At 42.4% G+C, this 21,930-nt stretch overlaps 1 protein-coding gene across 1 annotated transcript in view; it reads left to right on the plus strand.

Annotated features, from left to right (window-relative positions):
• Positions 1 to 21,930, plus strand: part of LOC308087860 (tetratricopeptide repeat protein 28-like) — a 369,778-nt gene that overhangs the window by 274,408 nt on the left and 73,440 nt on the right. The window contains 1 exon segment of the mRNA XM_080432067.1: positions 800 to 1,307. Coding sequence (XP_080288193.1) covers positions 800 to 1,307 — 508 coding nt within the window.

Here is a 21,930-nt window from a genome sequence, read left to right on the forward strand (position 1 = left end):
ACAATATTTGCCTCTGAGATGTACTAGAGTAGAAGTAAAAGTACTGAAAATTGGAAATACTCAAGTAAAGTACAAATACCTCAAAATGGTACTTAAGTACAGTACTTTAAGTAAATGTACTTAGTTACTTTCCACCACTGCCAACCGCCGAGGCTATCATCATCGCGGACTGGCAGCAGCGCTTCATGGCATGTGAGCGTGGTTGTTTCCATGGGAACGTAAACGGTTGGAATAGGGCCTGTGAGGCATTGTGGGAGTGTGTCTGCTGCCGCTGCCGCCGTCCGCTATGCTTCTCAACATTGGCCCGATGCCTCCTTCCTTCTGTGTGGACAGAAATAGCGAAATATAGGGTTCGTACTCAAAACATTCTGGAACTGATCATTTCCATAGTAATGTACCCAGCTGCTTGTTGGCTCCCTGCGCTGCATTCCTCAGATCAGTGATTCTCAAGCATTTTCATTCGAAAGAACCCCAAATCGATACATGTTAGGCCACAGACCCCCATTTGGAAAAGAAATCTGTGCCAGGGAGATGTTCAAAATGAGAAAATAGCTATAAACTCAGGGAAGGAGGACAACAGAATAAACTGTACACATTTTCATGATTTTACAAAAAATAGTGGATCTACAAGATAAGCTATGAGCTTGTATATCTGCTATTTTTTAGTAGCCAAAGAAATGTAAAATGAGACAGATGCGTTCCCGGATTGAATGGGTTAAGTAGAAAAAGATGTACTGTTGTACTTTTTCCACCACTGTTCTTACTCTCTCTCTCTCTATCTCTCCCTATGTCCATACAGGCAGCCTCCATGGCGTTGAGCAGCCTGGGTCACGTGTACACGGCGATCGGCGACTACCCCAACGCCCTCGCCAGCCACAAGCAGTGCGTGCTGCTCGCCAAGCAGTCCAAGGACCAGCTGTCGGAGGCCCGGGAGCTGGGCAACATGGGCGCCGTCTACATCGCCATGGGGGACTTCGAAAACGCCGTCCAGTGCCACGAGCAGCACCTGGGCATCGCCAAGGTGCTGGAGAACAAGCGCGAGGAGGCCCGCGCCTACAGCAACCTGGGCAGCGCCTACCACTACCACCGCAACTTCGACAAGGCCATGTCCTACCACACGCACGTGCTGGAGCTGGCCCAGGAGCTGGAGGAGCAGTCCATCGAGATGCGGGCCTACGCCGGGCTGGGCCACGCCGCACGATGCATGCAGGACCTGGAGAGGGCCAAGCAGTACCACGAGCAGCAGCTCGCCATCGCCGAGGGCCTCAAGGACAGGGCGGCGGAGGGACGGGCGTCCTCCAACCTAGGTATGTATGTATGTATGTATGTATGTATGTATGTATGTATGTATGTATGTATGTATGTATGTATGTATGTATGTATGTATGTATGTAATGATATGTAGCCTGCGAGGTTAGTTCAGGCAATATATACTGTACTCGAGAGGTTACACACTGCGCTTATGCGGGTGCATACGGATGCTTACTACAACGCTATTACGCAGACCCATGCATCATAGCTGACCTGACAATCAGCTGACCGATCAGCGGGTTATTTAAGCTCACCTCAGTCTCTGTTCTTCCTCCTGCTGTCATTTGTCCCTGGACTGTTGGTATGCACCTGTTTGCTCCCACCGCCACCACCCCAGCACCACCAGTGGGCTCTGCTATTGGTTCTGTTCCCCATGGGGGGCTTGTTATTGTATATCTATCTCCCTGCTCTTAATGGTTAATGATGGCTGATTGTGCTGAGCAGGGAGAACAATGTAGCAGAGCGTGAACGCCAAGATAAATATTTGATTTTATTATTTAGTTATCTGACTGAACTGTATGTACTGTATGAGTACACAGAGGAGACCTGTACCTGTATTTAGGCCAGGTGCTGGACATCAAGGCAAGAATCAAGACTCAGGCAAATGCCTGATGAAGACCTATGAGGTCGAAACGTTGCGCCGTTAATAATAATAAGTTCAGTCAGGAACACATGTCAAAGTAGATTTAACCAAATGGAATACAGTTAAGCTTGGTGTTAAAGGCTATCTGCTCTTGGAGATGTTCCCTGAATTTTGTCCAAGCAGCATGCTAAGCAAAATCAGGGAATGTTCAGCAAATCCCCCCATAGGGATACCATATCAAACAATAAGCAATACATTGACATAGTGTGGATTAGCAGATATAATATATCACAAGTATTTGAGCCTATATGCCAGACTCTGATCAAAAGGTGGAGGCTGGGGTGGAGGAGGCAGCAGTGAAGCAGGCACTATAGGCTGATGTTCACATCAGCTGACTGACAGCCTATTACAGCTGAGGCGTGCAAGACCTCCGTGTCCTGCATGAACTAACGCTATATATGCTTCATTCTTGGGAGCTTTAAACCAGTGTGCGGATGTTTTACCTTCTCCTTGTACTTGTACTGAAAAGCAGTGGTTCTCAACCTGTGGGTCGGGACCCCCAGGGGGGTCCCCACATGATTTGGGGGGGGGTCCCCAGATGACAGGGAAGTGACAATTTAAGGACTTTAAAGACCATTTTAATACCTAAAATTAAATGAATTGAAAAAAGACCATTACTGCATCAAAACTAATCAACAGACTACACTATAAAACTGGTCAAACATTGGCCAAATTCTCAAATGATATAAGAAAGACGCAAAAATTGTGAAAATAGCCGATCTACAAGCTCGCGAGGCCTTGTGAGCTTGTGGATCTGCTATTTTCACAATATTTATCTGTAGAACAGAGTCAAAATTCCTCAACTCCTACATCCCAAGTGCTTATCAGGGTGGGGGGTACCCAGTTCAAATATGATTATTTAGGGGGGGTCCCCAGTTCAAATATGATTATTTAGGGGGGGTCCCCAGTTCAAATATGATTATTTTGGGGGGTCGCGGCCTGAAAAGGTTGAGAACCACTGCTATACTAGTATGAGTAGCCACAACAAACCCAGGACCAGAATCTGCTGTGTGAGTGAGTGCCAAGCTCTGGGCGCAGTAATAGCGTCCCCCCTCTATACCCTCATATAGCTCCCCCTCTCTACCCTCCGGGACTCCGTCTTTGTGACCCTGGAAGTTGAGGACAATGTAGGGGCGGAGCATCATGGCGGAGCGTCGTCATCATACATGTGACCAGAGAGTGTGTGTTTGGCATCGTCCTCCAGGATAAGGAAGCACCTGGCAGTTAGAAAGTTAATGTCCCCGTTCAGATAGGGAAGAGGTAAATGTTTACTGCGTGTTTGCTCACAGCGTAGAGGATTTACATTTGTCGCCGTGTTAACCCTTTAAGACCGGGAAAGCATCATCTATGTCATTTTAGATTTCTTTGGCTATTCAAAAACAGCAGATATACAAGCTCATAGCACGGCACCGAGTGCCACGCTATGAGCTTGTAGATCTGCTATTTTTTTAATTTGTGAAAATTCGTGAAAATCTTTGAATATATTTATTTTTTAGGCAAACATTTGTAACTCAAATCTTTGCTTCCGGGGGACCCTGGAACAAAATATTTTTAGATGGGGGTCCGCGGCCAAATACATATCATTTTGGGGGTCCTTGACATGAAAAAGTTTGAGAACCACTGACAGCAACATAGTTTTTTTAAAAACTGATTTAGAAGATATTTTGTAGAATCGGTCTCAGGTCGTAATGGGTTAATACTGACTAGCTTGGGTCGCTTCCTCACTACACACAGGGTTCTGGACCGGATGTGATGAGAGGGTTGAAGAGGTCACGATTTTACCCATGAGAATATTTACTCGGGGCCCAATAATAACAGTGTTTGAAGGTGTGTTGTGCCAAGTTACAAATAAAGATGATTATGTAACCTTTATTTTTCACACCGGGTATATTCTGAGCACATCCTCTGTGTACTGCTGCTAATGTTTTTCTGTCTGCTTTTGGCTCTACATCCCATTATGTGTGTTATTATACATGAGCTGTTTACTCGCTGGTTGTTCTGAGGATGTCTGGTTCTTAAGAGCTGTGGTGCTTGCTCTCTTCTTTTAGGCCAATTTAGTAAGGAACACTCCACAATCCGAATTGTTCACACTAAAATAACATAAAAACGATGGCATTATTTTTAAGACCTCTTTCACACCTACTCCGAAATTGCTGTTTGACTGTGACTGTGTGTAATCTTTTCAACTGAACCCAGTTTTTTGGATGCCTTAAAGCATTGGTTCTCAAAGTGGGGTCCTTGGGGGGGTTCCAGGGGGTCCCCAGCAAAATGTGTTAATATAGCATCACACTAATTTGAACCACTTTAACCTTTTATACTTTGGCTATTCAAAGATAGTTCATAGCGCGGCACCGAGTACCGCGCTATGAACTTGGAGATCTGCTATTTTTGAAAAATCTTGAACATTTGTGCAAATCTTTGAATATAATGTTGTTTAAAGCGAACATTTGTAACTCAAATCTTTGCTTCAGGGGGTCCCTGGAACAAAATATTTTCAGATGGGGGTCCGCGGCCAAATACATATAATTTTGGGGGTCCTTGACATGAAAAAGCTTGAGAACCACTGCCTTGAAGACTGATTGACCAATAAAAAAAATCGTATCGGACTCTTTGTGCACGGGCCTTAACAGTATTGCATTATGTGTCTGTGGCATGTTCCGTTCCTCTCCGTTATTAATTAATGATAGACATGTGACGAAGTACAAGGTCATTCCATTGGAAGCCAGAGAATAAGACCCCACTACAAAAACCAGGGCGTTAATTGAACTCCGAGACTATGCGAAAATGTACCCTTTGCAGGATTTCACAGTGCATTGTGCGAGTGTGCCAATGTGTAACACACGCTATCACTGGATAAAATTAAGCCCATAAAAAGCTTTTCAGTTTTCATGGGAAATCTCTTTCCTCGTATTACTCCTCCCCTCCCCCCACTAGGGCTAGGCGAAGACTTAATCAAATCTAGAAAATGAATCCTCAGCTGAAGATAAATAAAATGAGATGGCGGGGAAATTAACTATACGATCAGGTCTTCTGATTGGAACTTAACCCATTGAGACCGGGTACGCATCTCTGTGTCATTTTTAGATTTCTTTTGGCTATTCAAAAAATAGCAGATCTACAAGCTCATAGCGCGGCACTCGCTCATAAGCTTGTAGATCTGCTATTTTTTTTTATTCTCGAACATTTGTGCAAATCTTAATATATTAAAGCGAACATTTGTAACTCAAATCTTTGTTTCTGGGGCGTCCCTGGAACAAGATATTTTGCAAATGTTCGCTTTAAAAAATATATTCAAAGATTTGCACACATTTTAACGTTTTTTTTCAAAAATAGCAGATCTACAAGCTCATAGCGCGGCACTCGGTGCCGTGCTGTGGGCTTGTATATCTGCTATTTTTGAATTGCCAAAGAAATCTAAAAACGACACCGCTGCGTTCCCGGTCTTAATGGGTTAAAATGTAATTATTGTACCCTCTTTTGAAGCCCGGTTCTCACAGCCCCAAAATTTTCCCAGCGAAATGAAATTATTAGCAAAGGTAACCTTGAGCGTGACCGACTAATATAGTGATAAAAAAGACAGCGCCAGTCGCCAGAAGAATAAAGGTGTCTCGGTGGATATTCAACACCCCACGAGGTATACGACCCGACCCATTCGACTGCATTATAAGCTACGTCGAATTGACTTATGATGGTCATCAAGGCCGCTGTAAACCTGACTCTAATGGACAAGTAAGTGGCATAATGGTCTCTCACTGATGAATTATTCTTTCTACTAATGTAAGAGCAGGGAGCGGGGTTAATCATCCAAACATAAATTGAAGTTGTCCTTTGACCCTGCCTAACGGTCACGCTAGTCTGGTTTTGCTCTTAGTGTCGAAACACAAGGATATTTCGGGGAAGGTGATAACATGGTCGCTGATAACATGGTCGTCATAAAAACAGGTCCTCCAAAGCTGAAGACGTTTATGACGCTCCGTGTGAGTTTTATTGCAAGCAGGGGGGTTATGTGTTTCACGCGGCGCTACATCTAATCTCGTCTCGACAGAGCTGGCTGGCACTATATATAACGGCTCTTATAGTGCCAGTCTAGAAGCTGTCATTCAGATGTTTGGCTGGTACCGGCAATTGTATAGCATTAGTTTCAACATGACGGTATACTTCCAAATCATGACAGAGTAATTACAGTGCAGCTGATGTTAGTGTCAGAGAGCGTTAGCATGGGTGACACCAGCCCTAGCTAAGTGAGTGGGCTGGTTGGAGATAAGTCTGGTATTGACAAACCAGCTGTGGTGTAAAAGTAACTTAGTACATTACATGTACTCAAGTACTGTACTTGAGTACCATTTTGAGGTATTTTTTACTTTACTGGAGTGTTTCCAATTGTCTGTACTTTTACTTCTACGACATCTCAGAGACAAATACTGTACTTTTACTCCACTGCAATTATTTGAAAACTTTAGTTACTAGTTACTTTGTAGATTTTGATTATTATTACAAAACCACTTCAGCCCTATATACATTTCGGCCATTTGAAAATAGCAGATCTACAAGCTCACAATGCGTTGCGATGCGTCGCATTGTGAGTTTGTAGATCTGCTATTTTCAACAAAAAAAAAAATGCATTTTATACATTTGAAAACTTTGTGAATTGGGACATTCTGCATAACGAGTACTTCTTCTTTTGGTACTTTAAGTCCATTTTGATACCAATACTTTTGTACTTTTAATCCAGTACATTTTGAATTCCGGACTTTTACTTGTAACAGAGTATTTCCACATTGCAGTATTGATACTTTTACTCAAGTAAGAAATGTGAGTACCTTTTCCACCACTGCACAAACCAGACCCTGTATAGCAGAGAAGGTTGTGACTTGTGTAGGCCACGGTGTTACCAGTCTCGTGAAGCCTCATTCTCGGGCTTCTCGTTTTCACCTTTGCCCTCGTTGCCTATTTTCCCTTGATCACCCCATTCTATGAACCTACCTCCCACCCACCCTCACTCGCTCGCTCGCTCTGTCCCTCCCTCTCTCTCTCTCTGCACACCCCTAGTGATTGTAATCTGCGGCTGTCAAGCTCCCCGTAATTGAAACTGACTTGATGAATCGCTTAATTACCTTTAATAGCTGATTCGAGAAGAGCTGAATAATGAAGATAACAGGGAATGAAGTGGGGCCCGTGAAGCATCATTTTCTGTAATTACACCATGTTTTGTTGTTGTTGTTCGTTGTTGTTGTTGCTTTTTGTTTGCTGTGGCGGTGGCGAACATTTGCGTTCGTTTGCTTTTGTCATTAACACAACACAAGCTCCCCCGAGCGTCGCGAGAAATGCACTGAACTTTACAGGAGGTTGTGTAGCGTTAAAAGAAAATCTCATCCCTGGATATGTTGTTTGTTAAAACCTTTGGAGAAGAACAACGTATTTCACTTATTTTACTTTCACCCATATCATGCTGGCAATTCAAAATCAGGAAGTATACGCTAAATCAAATGAAATCAAATTCATTTCAGAAGTAACGTTGCAGCTTCATTATTGAGCATTCAATTTATAGTTACAATCCGGGACCTGAATAAACGTGTATGGTAGAATATGTTAATGTAACTACAGTAGCACATCTTACAGTGGTTGGAGGTGATCTCCCTACTTTTCCATTGAGACATCTAGAGCCTGGTGTCAGGTAAGATACCTACTGGACTGGTTGACCATGTCAATAAAGTTATTTGAAGCAGAACAACCATCTTTATTGTAATTTGGATATTTGTTGCAATTACCTCTTTCCATTTGGGGAGGGTGACAATGGACACAAAACGTACAGTTTGTAGCTTTAAACTTGTCACCGATACTATAGGTAGGCAGTAGGCTACTATACAAAGTCTTCCACTGATGGAATGCATACCACAGTGTATCCATGGGAGCGTGATGATCCACGGTGCAGACTCTATTTTTCTGTTAGCCACTCGATCAAATGGTAAATGGTGCATTTATATAGCGCCTTTATCCAAGGCACTTTACACACTACAATGATTGTGCATTACATTCACCCATTCACACACACACACACACACACACACACACACACACACACACACACACACACACACACACACACACACACACACACACACACACACACACATTCATACACCGATGGCGGAGGAAACCATGCAAGGCACCAACCTGCTCATCGGGAGCAATTAGGGGTTCAGTATCTTGGGCATCAAGGTATCAGACACATACCTCCATTGTTTCTTGATCTCCATGGATCCAGGCTTCTTTTCTTTTTTATTTTTTTTTATCCCGCGATTTTGTAACCCTTATTTTTCACCCGGATCCAGGCTTCTTTATACTTCCCTGTGTCCTCTTATAATGACCATTCATAATTTAACTCCAAAGTTATTTGTGGAAAAATGGCCATCTTTGCTATGCATATTGTTACGTTGTAGGGTAGATAAGGTGTTACTAAGGTAGATAACACAACTGACCGATAATGTAATTAACGGTTATTGGACCCCCCCCCCCCGCGTGCGCGCGCCCGACAAATCGGTCCCGGGGGCACCAAAACGGGTCGTAGCAACGGGCACCACGAAGGGTTAATCCGGCCCTGATCAGAGCACCTTCGAGTGGCCTGATAAATACAGTTTTTTAAAGTCCCACAGTGCTGTTATACTCTATATACATCAGTACTCATGAAACTGCTTCTTGTCCAATCAAATTACTTGGCCGGAACTAACTGTATATAAATACAGTATATATTGCACTATAGCGATGATGGCAGCGAGAAGTTTGTAAGAGAAGTAAAGAGAGAACTTTTTTATTATGCCCTCTCAGCTTGCTCTTTAATGATGCGTGCAGTATGGGTGGAGCAGCATGTGACATGGCTCTGAGGTATATGGAGCTCCCTGCTACTAACGCCAAGACCCAATGCTTTAACCCATTGAAACCGGGAAAGCATCTGTGTCATTTTTAGATGTATTTGGCTATTCAAAAATAGCAGATATACAAGCTCATAGCACGGCACCGAGTGCCGCGCTACGAGCTTGTAGATCTGCTATTTTCGAAAAATCGTGAACATTTGTGCAAAATCTTTGAATATATATTTTCTTTAAAGCGAACATTTGTAACTCAAATCTTTGCTTCTGGTGGTCCCTGGAACGAAATATTTTGAAAATGGGGGTCCGCGGCCAGATACATATCTAAAAATGTTTTCTAAATCCTAACGGTATGTTGCTATATCAGTGGTTCTCATGTCTGGGACCCCCAAAATTATATGCACTTGGCCGCGGACCCCCATCTCAAAATATTTAGTTCCAAGGACCCCCCAGAAGCAAATATTGGAGTAAAAAATGTTCGCTTTAAAAATATATATATATTCAAAGATTTGCACACATTTTCGCGATTTTTCAAAAATAGCAGATCTACAAGCTCGTTTTTGAATAGCCAAAGAAATCTAAAATGACACAGATGCGTTCCCAGAGTGAATGGGTTAATAATAATAACCAAGCTACAGTACAGTACGATGCCCGGTGGTGACAGCCTTAGCTTTAGCACTAACTCTGACCCACAAAGAAGGATAAAGAATGTTGCATTCATTCCATTCCATTCCAGTCCCCCACATTTATTATTCATTAACGGGCTAACTTACCCCCTAGTCAGCCATATCTAATACGTGGGAGAGAGAGAGGACTTGGAAGTGGGTGGCTTTGCATTTAGCTCACATTTCTGTTATTCATTAAACAGAATCTAAATTGTATTGTCCCCCGTCCCCCCTCCTCCCCCGCAATTCACTTCAAAGAGATTTTAATAAGTTTGTTGTTTGGAAGCCATTGTTTTGTATTGTGTGTTGTTTTTTGTTTCACCCGGCAGTGGTGTAAAGTAACTAAGTTGTACTCAAGTACATGTACTCAAGTACTGTACTTAAGTACAATTTTGAGTTTTTTCTTTTTACTTTTACTTGAGTATTTCCAGTTTTCAGTACTTTTACTTCTACTGTCTCCACTACATCTCAGAGGCAAATATTGTACTTTTACTCCACTACAATTATTTGAAAACTTTAGTTACTGTACTAGTTACTTTTCAGATATAAATTGTGATATTATGAAACATACATTAATCACTTCAGCCCTATTTTATACCTAGGCTATTTGAAAATAGCAGATCTACAAGCTCACAACGCGTCGCATCGCGACATGTTGTGAGCTTGTAGATCGGCTATTTTCAAACATTTTAGTGCTTTTACTTTTGGTACTTTAAGTATATTTTGATGCCAATACATTTGTACTTTTACTCAAGTAACATTTTGAACACAGGCCTTTTACTTGTAACAGAGTATTTCTAGATTGCAGTATTGATACTTTTACTTAAGTAAAACATGCCAGTACTTTTTCCACCACTGTCACCCGGTTCGTTCATTCATAGCGCCTTGCTTTCACTCGCCCGCGCCTCTTAAATCACAATTTCTTGTGTTGTTGTTTTTTGTGCCTTTTATACCGAAATGTCGACACCATCAGTTAGTGGGGGCCTTAGGTATAACCAGGCTTAATTAAGCAATCACTCTCCTTGTTTTTATCCTGTGTGTCCCTGAGGATGGCTGTCTGGTGATGGTGTGGGAAAAGAAAGAAAGGCAACACACAAACAGCCAGGAATGAGCAGATCACAACACAACACATCAGAAGACTGCTTTACTGCCATCCACCTCTATTGACTGAGGTAGTGAAATCATAATAAAAGCTGCTGCTTGGCTGAATTATAGCCTCAGAGGTTTTCCTTTCCTCGTGATTCCCTTTCATAAGCGTAGCATTTTTATGTAAATGTTAAACCGCTTAATGCTGTTGGCGGTATACTTCCATTTAGGAGTTATTTGTGTGAAACGTGAACCGGAATGAAAGCAAAATAAGTTCTTTCAGTTTGCAGTACAGTAATAGGTGTCTGTGAGGTTTTATAATGGACTGGCAATGAAGCTGTGATATTAAAGGATCCGAAGGGAAATAAAATAATCTCTAGCATTCCGAAAGAAGAACTAATTGGATGGCAGCTGCCTTAGACCAGTGGTTCTCAAACTTTTTCATGTCAAGGACCCCCAAAATGTATTTGGCCGCGGACCCCCATCTAAAAGAAAATTGTTCTAGGGACCCCCCAGGAGCAAAGATTTGAGTTACAAATGTTCGCTTTAAAAGATATATATATATTCAAAGATTTGCACGAAATCTTCAGGATTTTTCAAAAATAGCAGATCTACAAGCTTGTAGCGCGGCACTCGGTGCCACGCTATGAGCTTGTATATCTGCTATTTTTGAACAGCCAAAGAAATCTTAAAATGACACAGATGCTTTCCCGGTCTTCATGGGATCTAAACTAAAGGGAAATAAAATAATCTCTAGCATTCCGAATAAGAACAGTTTAGGCCTTTAGCAGCCAGACGCTCTTGCCTAAACTGTTCTTATTTCGGAATGCTAGAGATTATTTGTATGCAGAACGTATTATTATTATGTATGCGGAACACATTTGATGGCAGACAGAGCAACAAACTAGACCAATATGTTACAAGTAGGCCTTAGAACAATAACAAATAATAATAACAATCCCAAGAAAATCATAACATAATAATAAATGTTCTCTTCTGCCAGTCTGCATGGGGGTTAGTATTTGTCAGTTGTGTGAACACATTTTCTGGGAAAAGGTCAGTGCTACAGTATATATTCCCAGTGGTGGAAAGTAACTAAGTACATGTACTCAAGTACTGTACTTAAGTACAATTTTCAGGTATTTGTACTTTACTTGAGTATTTCCAATTTCCAATACTTTTACCTCTACTCCACTACAATTATTTGAAAACTTTAGTTACTAGTTACTTTTCAGATATAAATTATGATATTATGAAACATACATTAACCACTTTAGCCCTATTTTATACATAGGCTATTTGAAAATAGCCGATCTACAAGCTCACAACATGTCGCATTGCGACGCGTTGTGAGCTTGTAGATCTGCTATTTTCAAACATTTTAGTACTTTTACTTGATGCTGATGTTGATGCCAATATTTTTGTACTTTTACTCAAATACATTTTGAATTCTGGACTTTTACTTGTAACAGAGTATTCCTATATTGCAGTATTGGTACTTTTACTTAAATCATAGTAAATCATTTGAGTACTTATTCCACCACTGAGTATATATATTCCATGTGTGAAAGTGATTATAGACTCTTTGTTACCCAAACATGGAGATCTGTGAAGATAGGGGGCTGTTCGCGGGGCTAGTGTCTGCAGACATACCACCAGGCCTCTGCTGTGGCCTGGAGCGCAGAGAGACTTGAGCCATAGGAAGTTCTCAGGTAGTTGGATACTTAAGCCTGGAGATTGTAGACATTTTATTGGTCTGGCCAGGAGAAAGGCAGCTAGCGGAGTTGCTATGGTGGATTTACCGAAGAATTTAGTGAACCTAATGGTCCCAGACAGCATGAATGAGAGGAACGCCGCGAGGAAGGAGACAGGGAAAGAAACCAAACAAATATTATTCTCTTTAGCGGTGACATCCTCAACTCTCTGCTAATGAACCTCGAGTGAAAACGCCAGCAGGCTGACTGCAGGGGAAAGGAGACATGGCAGACTAGCTGCTGGACGGTCAAAGAAAGGGTTTGGTTTGGGTTTTGTTATCATACAAGATGCCAGTTTTACTTTCCTCTTCCGGGGAGCTCCCAATGCAGTAAAAAAAAGGTTGATTCAACCTTTGAGAGTTAAATTAACACTTTGAGTGTGGATCAAAGTATCAAACCTTTGAGTATATTTTTTTAAGCAAACATTTGTAACTAAAATCTTTGCTTCTGGAGGTCGCTGGAACAAAAGATTTTACAAATGTTCGCTTTGAAAAAATATATATGTTCAAAGATTTGCACAAAATGTTCACGATTAAAATAAAATAGCAGATCTACAAGCTCATGGCGTGGCACTCGGTGCCGCACTATGAGCTTGTATATCTGCTATTTTTGAATAGCCAAATATACAAGATTATACAAGATGCCAGTTTTACTTTTCTCTTCTGGGAAGCTCCCAATGCAGTAAAAAAAAATGGTAGATTTAACACTTAACATTTCAATTAACACTTTGACTGTGGATTTGAATGTGTAGCACTACAGCTAGTGGATCTCTGTTAGCCATGTAGGCCTCAGGTTTCTGTTCATGGAAAAACAGCAGCAGCCGTACAGTATGGCCCCCCCTACAAGGCCCCCTTCAGCCCCGTCTCATGACAGAACGTGCCAAAAACTGGACTAGAGGCCCACTAGTGAAACGCTGCTCTCTCTCTCAGTATGTTAAGGGAGTTGCTGCTTCAGACTTTTCTTGATGACCCGGTGAAACTGCTCTTTCGCTCTTCTTCCCTCTCTCTCAGTCCCATTGCTTACATTGCGTACTAGATGTATCTTGTATGCATTTTATTACCATACTCACCACGGGCCCTATTAAGTGAAACACAAGTGCTGCAGCATTCCTTTGCATTAAGCAACTCTGTGCCCTTTTCCTCCTGCAACATCTGCAAATTCAGCATGAAACGTGATCTCTTGCTAAAAAGGAGAGGCCGATGCACGGCAAGAGAGAGAGAAAAAAGCTAAAGTTTGAGACGTTTAAATGCACTGTAAGGTTGTGTTGATACAAGGAGGAGGAGGAGGAGGAGGCAGATGTCATGCGCGTAGTGGACGGACCGGTGACAGTTGGCAGGGCGAGCTGAAGGAGGGAGGGAGGGAGGGGTCAGTCGGAGCGGAGAGGAAGCCAGCTCAGCTGGGGTTGCAAGGCGGGCGGAGGGGACGACGCAGCGCTCCGTCTGTGTGTGTGTGTGTGTGTGTGTGTGTGTTTATATTGGCAGGCCTCCCACCCACCCCGCACACACACATCCATCTATCCATCCATCCCCCCTGTCTGCTTTATCTTCTGTCTTCCTGTCTCTCTCTCTCTCTCTCTCTCTCTCTCTCTCTCTCTCTCTCTCTCTCTCTCTCTCTCTCTCTGTATCTGTCAGGTTGTGTAGGAGATGTCTGGGTCTGCCAGTGACCATTTGGTACCTTTGAGCTCAGCCCCCCCTGTCCCACCCTGCACCACACACACACACACACACACGCACACACGCACACGCACACACGCACTCGCACACACCGCAATATAAAAATACTCTGTTACAAGTAAAAGGCCTGTGTTCAAAATGTTACTTGAGTAAAAGTACAAATGTATTGGCATCAAAATATACTTCAAATACCGAAAGTAAAAGTAATAAAATGTTTGAAAATAGCAGATCTATTGCAGATCTACAAACTCACAACGCGTCGCATTGCGACGCGTTGTGAGCTTGTAGATCTGCTATGTTCAAATAGCCTAGCCTAAAATAAAGCTAAAGTGGTTAATCTATGTTTTATAATATAATAATTTACATCTGCAAAGTAACTAGTAACTCAAGGTGTCAAATAATTGTACTTCAGTAGAGTACTTGAGTAAATGTACTTAGTTACTTTCCACCACTGTGCACGCACACGCACACACACACGCACACACACGCACGCACGCACGCACGCACGCACGCACGCACGCACGCACGCACGCGCACGCACACACACACACACACACACACACACACACACACACACACACACACACACACACACACACACACACACACACACACACACACACACACACACACACGGCTCTCTACCTCCCCCCTCTGATCGTAAATGTGTTCAATATAATAACTTGGCTAATAAAATGTTGCATATTTTGATTGGATTTTTCCCCTTCATTACCTCCCTCACATTCTTAAGGGGTAATATTTACTATGCCCTGTGCTGTTGAGATTCGCTTCTAACTGGGCCATTTATTTAGGGAATTTGAAAGAGAACGAACGGTCTGTTCAACAGTCTGTTTAATTCACACAAAAAAAAGTCTTTCTGGAGGTCTGACGTACCATAGACCATTGGTTCTCAAAGAGTGGTCCAGGGACCCCCCAGGGGTCCTTGAGGGAGTTCCAGGGGGTCCCCAGTGAAATGATGGCTAGTTAGGAACCAAATGGACCCTTATGGGTCCGTAACTCTGAGAGTGTACAAATGGAACCAAATGGACCCGTAAGGGTCCATTTGGTTCCATTTGTACACTCTCAGAGTTAAATTAACATTGATTTTACAATATAAATTGGGGTCCCAGAGATACAAATGCCATTAAATGGGGATCCTTAGCCTAATGCATGTCAAACTGAAGGGTCCTTGAAGTTGAAATGGTTGAGAATCACTGCCAGAGCCGTAAAACTCTTCTCTTATGGGGGTCTCTGGCATATATTTTCAAATGGGGGTCCGCTGGGCTAATAAGTGTCATTTAGGGGGTCCTTGACATGAAAAAGTTTGAGAACCACTGTACCATAGTAGTCAAAGTCATAGCATATTCATACAAAATGAACAACCTTCACTCTAACTGTTTACTGTGGCCCCATAGATTTGATAATGATAATGAATGTATTCGTGCAGCGCTTTTTCCAAACAAGCTTGGTTACAAAATGCTTTATACAGAACAAGATAAAAGAGCATTTTGGAATGGATGGAATGCTACGACCTTGGTGGACCATTGAGAGCTGTTTGAATAGGCCTACGTTAGCAACAAGGTCATATAGTTGGTCCATGTGCAAGCAGGTTAATGAATAGCCTTTTAGAGACACATCTCTGAGCCACAGCTGTTAATTAAATGCTGTTTAGAAGTAATATTAACCCATTAAGAGCGGGAAAGCATCATTTGTGTCATTTTAAGATTTCTTTGGGCTATTCAAAAAATAGCAAATCTACAAGCTCATATGAGCTTGTAAATCTGCTATTTTTTTGAAAAATCTTGAAAATGTGTGCAAATCTTTGAATATATGTATTTTCAAAGCGAACATTTGTAACTCAAATCTTTGCTTCTGGGGGTCCCTGGAACAAAAAAAAATTTAGATGGGGGTCCGCGGCCACATACATATCTAAAAATGTTTTCTAAATCCTAACAGTATGTTTGTGTATCAGTGGTGCTCCAACTTTTCCATATCAAAGACTCCCAAAATGATATGGATTTGGCCGCGGACCCGCAACTCAAAATATGTTGTTCCAGGGACCCCCAAAAGCACAGCTCAGAGTTAAAAAAAAAATGCTTTAAAACATATATATATATATTCAAAGATTTGCACACATTTTCAAGATTTTTCAAAAATAGCAGATCTACAAGCCTCATAGCGCGGTTGTATATCTGCTATTTTTGAATAGCCAAAGACATCTTAAAATGACACAGATACGTTCCCGGTCTTAATGGGCTAAGGGCTCTAGCAAGCTAGCATACTTTTCCCTGTCTCTCACAGGAATGATTCCTTCCACATTTTGACCGCTGTCTGCATGCTATTTCAGACGTTCACACGTCGCCATCTGCGTGTGCAAGAACTGGCTAGATGTCAGTATTTCCATAACCGGTATTCCTGGCATCAACCCCCACTCTGCTTTGAGGTCTCAAATATGGATGCAAATTACTCAAAATGACCCCATTCTGAAAAATGAATGAGGGACTGGAATGAGTATTTTTGGCTGGAGGCTGGTCATCCTCTGTTTCTATCCCACCCAGTACAGTATTGCCTCAATTATACTCCGGCAAGCTGCAAGCTCTACAACGATCACGGAACGTGGCGTGTTGTGAGCTTGTAAATCGGCTATTTTGGGGCGCGGGACACCTTTCTGAGTATATCACCCCAGGCAGGCAGTGGTGGAAAAAGTACTAAATTTTTTTTACTTAAGTAAAAGTATCAATGCTGCATTGTAGAAATACTCTATTTGTTACAAGTAAAAGTCCGGTAATCAAAATGTACTTGAGTGAAAGTACAAAAGTATTGGCATCATATACTTAAAGTACCAAAAGTAAAAGTACTCATTGTGCAGAATGTCCCATTTCACAAGGTATCATATGTATAAAATGTATTAAAATATTTTGAAAATAGCCGATCTGCAGCTGCCATTTTCAAATAGCCAAAGTTTAAATAGGGCTGTAGGGGTTAATGTACGTTTTGTAATAATAATTCTAATCTATAACTAGTTTTCAAATCATTGTAGTGTAGTAAAACGTACAATATTTGCCTCTGAGATGAAGTGGAGTAGAAGTCAAAGTATTGAAAATTGGAAATACCCCAGTAAAGTAAAAGTACCTCAAAACTGTACTTAAGTACAGTACTTGAGTAAATGTATGTACTTAGTTACTTTCCACCACTGCAGGCAGGCAGCATCACCATTGTTGGGGGATACCCTGGGAATTGGGGGAATCCTCTTATATAGTCAGTGGCACTCCACACTACAGACCCTCAGAGCTACACCAGCAGAATGACACGGAGATTTACACACGACAGTGATGCCTCAACGTCATCGCCGCTATGTATTTCGTTTAATGTATGGACGGCTATGTAATGCAAAGTGACAACACATCGCCATGCTTTTAATGTCTTTGGTTATGGGTGGGAAAAATGGAGCTCTGTGTGTGTGTGTGTGTGTGTGTGTGTGTGTGTGTGTGCGTGTGGTATCTGTCTGCATATGAATGATGTGATCTGGGCTTTATCCATCTTGTTTCACGGTCATTGTCTGAAGCTCCACCCAAAAGGAAATGAAACGGTCACATTCTTACCTTTTTTGTTTCTTTTACAGAGTGCACATTGGGGCCAATGGCAGTTTTTCTTGACAAAAGTGAAATGTAATCTTTGCCGGGGTCATTTTGAGCTGTCCTCACTAATTCCCAATTTTTACAGTGTGGCACCTGGGGGCGAGCCATCTAGATGTGTGTGTGTGTGTGTGTGTGTGTGTGTGTGTGTGTGTGTGTGTGTGTGTGTGTGTGTGTGTGTGTGTGTGTGTGTGTGTGTGTGTGTGTGTGTGTGTGTGTGTGTGTGTTTTATAAAGATTTATTTGGGGTCTTTTATGCCTTTACGGGTAGGACAGTAAGCTGACAGGAAAATGGGGAGAGACATGCAGAAAAAGGCCGTTGGGATCGGGACTCGAACCCACAACGCACTGCCTTGCATTGAGCCTACAGGTGCCTAGACCGATACGCCAGCGGTCCAGGCCATGTGTTTTCGTTGTTGTCATTTATTTACCCAGGGTGGTAGCTGAGCACAAGTGCTCATTTTACAGCAACGCCCTGCACATAAAAACACACTAATGTGTGTGTGTCCGCTGCTAATCTGGCATACCACTAGGCCGATCAGTCCCAAATGTATATCTAAAAAAATATTGACATCATTAACCTGACATAGGAGATGGGTTATTAGACTCCCATCTTGTTGTGTACCGACAGCATTTACAGAGGGATCATGGTTATGGTTTTATTTACTATATCACATTGGCTACCATCCCCAGTGGCCTTTAGTTTGTAATCCTCTTACTATGGGGTACAGAACATCATTTTCCCATGCATCATGTGTGGCTGCAAGCATATAGCCTGAGGCTCAATGCAAGTCGAGCTCCATGCGTCCAGCTACCTCAAACCTAAGCCCTACCCCCCACCCCCACCCAGGAGCCTCCGTCCCCTGCTCTCCTCTCTTCTGGCCTTGGGTCCAATATTTCAGCCCCGGCATCCATTTTTAGCCTCCAGCAGGGAACATGTTTGCTGGTAATACATCAATAGGCATTATGCTCTCGGTGGGATATATCAGCCTCCATGGGGAGGAAGACGTAACCTTGGGAGTGACTTTGTGGCGATAGGGCTGTCAGTGCAGCGCTTCCTCTAAACCAGCCCTGCTGTGAATGTTAACACTGGCCCCAGGCCTAAGGCAAAAAGCTCTGTCCACGGGGTGGGAAAAACGCCTACAAACGGCGGTAGTCCAAGCCAATATGCACAGTGGTGGGAGAAGTACTCACATGTTTTACTTAAGTAAAAGTATCAATACTGCAATGTAGAAATACTCTGTTGCAAGTGAAAGTCCGGCATTCAAAATTTACTTTAGTGAAAGTACAAAAGTATTGGTATCAAAATGTACTTAAAGTACCAAAAGTAAAAGTACTAAAATGTTTGAAAATAGCAGATCCGCAAGCTTGTAAATCGGCTATTTTCAAATAGCCTAGGTATGAAATTGGGCTAAAGTGGTTAATGTATGTTTTATAATGTAATAATTTATATCTGCAAAGTAACTAGTAACTAAAGTTTTCAAATAATTGTAGTGGAGTAAAAGTAAAATATTTGCCTCTGAGATGTAGTGGAGTAGAAGTACAAATATTGAAAACTGGGAATACTCCAGTAAAGTAAGAAATACCTCAGAATTGTACTTAAGTGCAGTACTTGAGTGAATGTACTCAGTTACTTTACACCACTGCCAATATGAAGCCACCGCTCATTTGGTTTTGGCAGCGGTGGACAATAGGAAAAGGGCACGTACTGCACATATGTGTTTATGTTGGGACGGACGTCTACCGCGAGCGCTCCGTCCAATCTACCGGAATCAATTCCACTCGTATACGCTACCCTTCGTTCCTTCGTTCCCTTGGGATATGATGAGTTCTTTGGCGTTATAATGTCGGTGTTTGTATTGAACCGTTGTCTTGCAGCGTCCTGCTCTGGGGGGGGCATGCTGCGCCTTGCATGCTAATTCCTCTATGGGTGATGACCTGATGATTACAGTGTGGGTACAGGGTGCTGCCACTTTAACCTGCGGGGTCATGAGCGCACAAACAGCAAATCAGATCTGATTTGTCTGCAGAATCACAGCCAGAAATTAACTCATTAAGACCGGGAACATATCCGTGTCATTTTTTAAGATTTCTTTGGCTATTCAAAAATAGCAGATATACAAGCTCATAGCGCGGCACTCGGCTTGTAGATCTGCAACATTTGTAACTCAAATCTTTGCTTCTGGGGGTCCCTAGAACAAAATGTTTTACAAGTGTTTGCTTAAAAACATATATGTATTGAAAGATTTCCACACATTTTCACGATTAAAAAGAAATAGCAGATATATCTGCTATTTTTTAATAGCCAAATAAATCTTAAAATTACGCTGATGCGTTCCCGGTCTTAATGGGTTAAGTCAACGGAAGCTCTCTGAAGAAGTTTTCTCCACGAAGAGAAATGAAACTTCTGAAAAGACAGAAGAGACGGTGTGAGTTGTGTTGATTTGATCTCGCCTCTTTTTGTACACATAGGGGGAAAACATTGCTCTAGACGAATTGAACTTCATTCAGAATGTTCAAAGCATGTACAGTAGGTGCTATGAGTTCCCCCACCAGATCCAGAAAACTAAGACATACTGCCTCAGTCTTGTATTTAAATGTGTAAAATCCCAGACTGTGAGGCTCTATGTATATGCATCCCTGTGGCCTATAGGATAACGATACCCCAACGCATGCATTAAAGCAGTGTTTTCCATTCCCATTGGCACATAAATGCACAGCTCTTTATTGAGCAAACATCTCCATTGCCCATGGAGCCCTCCCTCCATCAATGGGTTTGTTGAAGTCCTCGTGCAGTCTCCTGTTTAGCTTCATTCCACACTGTTTGTTTAGCCTGCGTGTGCAGCCTGCAGTGTGGCAGGTTTGGGTTGGAATAAATGGGAAAACACACATGGTGGTGGCTATAATCCCCGCGGCACCATCGCATTCTTATAGCCACAAGCCACAGCATCTCTCTCTCTCCAAATCCCTTGTTTTCCACCCATCCACCCTGGCTGGCTCCACAACCCATTTCCCCCTTTTCTCAGCGGCTCCACCACATTCTGTGCCATCATCATCATCCTTTGTGGCCCCGCTAGGCTAAATGATGCTTCGTCCAAACGACTTGTTTTGTTGTACGACAACAACAACGTATCTTAACGTCATTCAATCCGGGAAACGCATCTCCTGTCATTTTAAGATTTCTTTGGCTATTCAAAAATAGCAGATATACAAGCTCATAGCTTGTAGATCTGCTTTTTATTTATTTATCGTGAAACATTTTGCAGATCTTTGAATATATATATATTTTTTAAGCAAACATTTGTAACTTTCAAATGTCTAAACAAATGTGTCAAACCTTTTCTTGTCAAGGACCACCCAAAATTATATGTTTCTGGTCGCCGATCCCCATCAAAATATGTTGTTCCAGGGAGCCCCCAGAAGCAAAGATTTGAGTAAAAAAATGTGTTATATTGTGTAAATATTTATGTAATCAAAGATTTGCAGATGTAAGAAAAGAAAAAATAGCAGATGTACAAGCTCGTAGCGCGGCACTCGGTGCAGTAGATCTGCTATTTTTGAATAGCCAAAGTATTAAAAGTAACGGTTATAGCTAAAATCTAAAATGACACACTGTAGATGCGTTCCCGGATTGAATGGGTTAAACCGAATAAGAATTTTCGCACAACACATGTGTTTTGGTGAAGCGAACGCCAGTGCCTTTTAGTCCCCGCTTGCTGATGAAGCAGCAAAGCCATGATGTTGGACCCAGCTGTGTGGTGGTGGATGAACGTTAGCATGGCTGCATGCGTTGTTCCTCAGCAAAAAGCCTCTCTGCGGCGAAGCGAGTGATTGATCGTTAGCCCTGAGGCCAATCTCCACGGCTCCATCCTCTCTAGCCTGCAGGCATCGCCTTGCTCTGCTCCTTCAGTAGTGTAATTATTATTATGGAAAGGCCGGGTGACACCCGCGGAAGGAAGGAGAGCCTCCAGAGCTCTCAAAGGCAACAGGAGAGGGCTAGATAATCTGTGATGGTGTCTCTCTCCTCTCCTCTGTCTATTTGTCACATGGTTGCGCGTTTGTGGATGTGCACGTTTATTTGTGTATGCGTTTGTATGTACTGTGTGTGTGTGCGTGTGCGTGTGCATGCGTGTGTGTGTGTGTGTGTGTGTGTGTGTGTGCGTGTGTGTGTGCGTGTGCGTGTGCATGCCAGATGGCCGGCTGTGCGGTAAAGCTATTACTTTTTCACAGGTTGGTATTTTATCAGACATAATACCATCAACAAACAGGGCTCTTCATTATTTATATTTTCGCCATGT

This window comes from Gymnoscopelus braueri (genome assembly GCF_963280865.1).
Source record: "Gymnoscopelus braueri genome assembly, chromosome: 7".
In the NCBI taxonomy this organism is placed as follows: Eukaryota; Metazoa; Chordata; class Actinopteri; order Myctophiformes; family Myctophidae; genus Gymnoscopelus; species Gymnoscopelus braueri.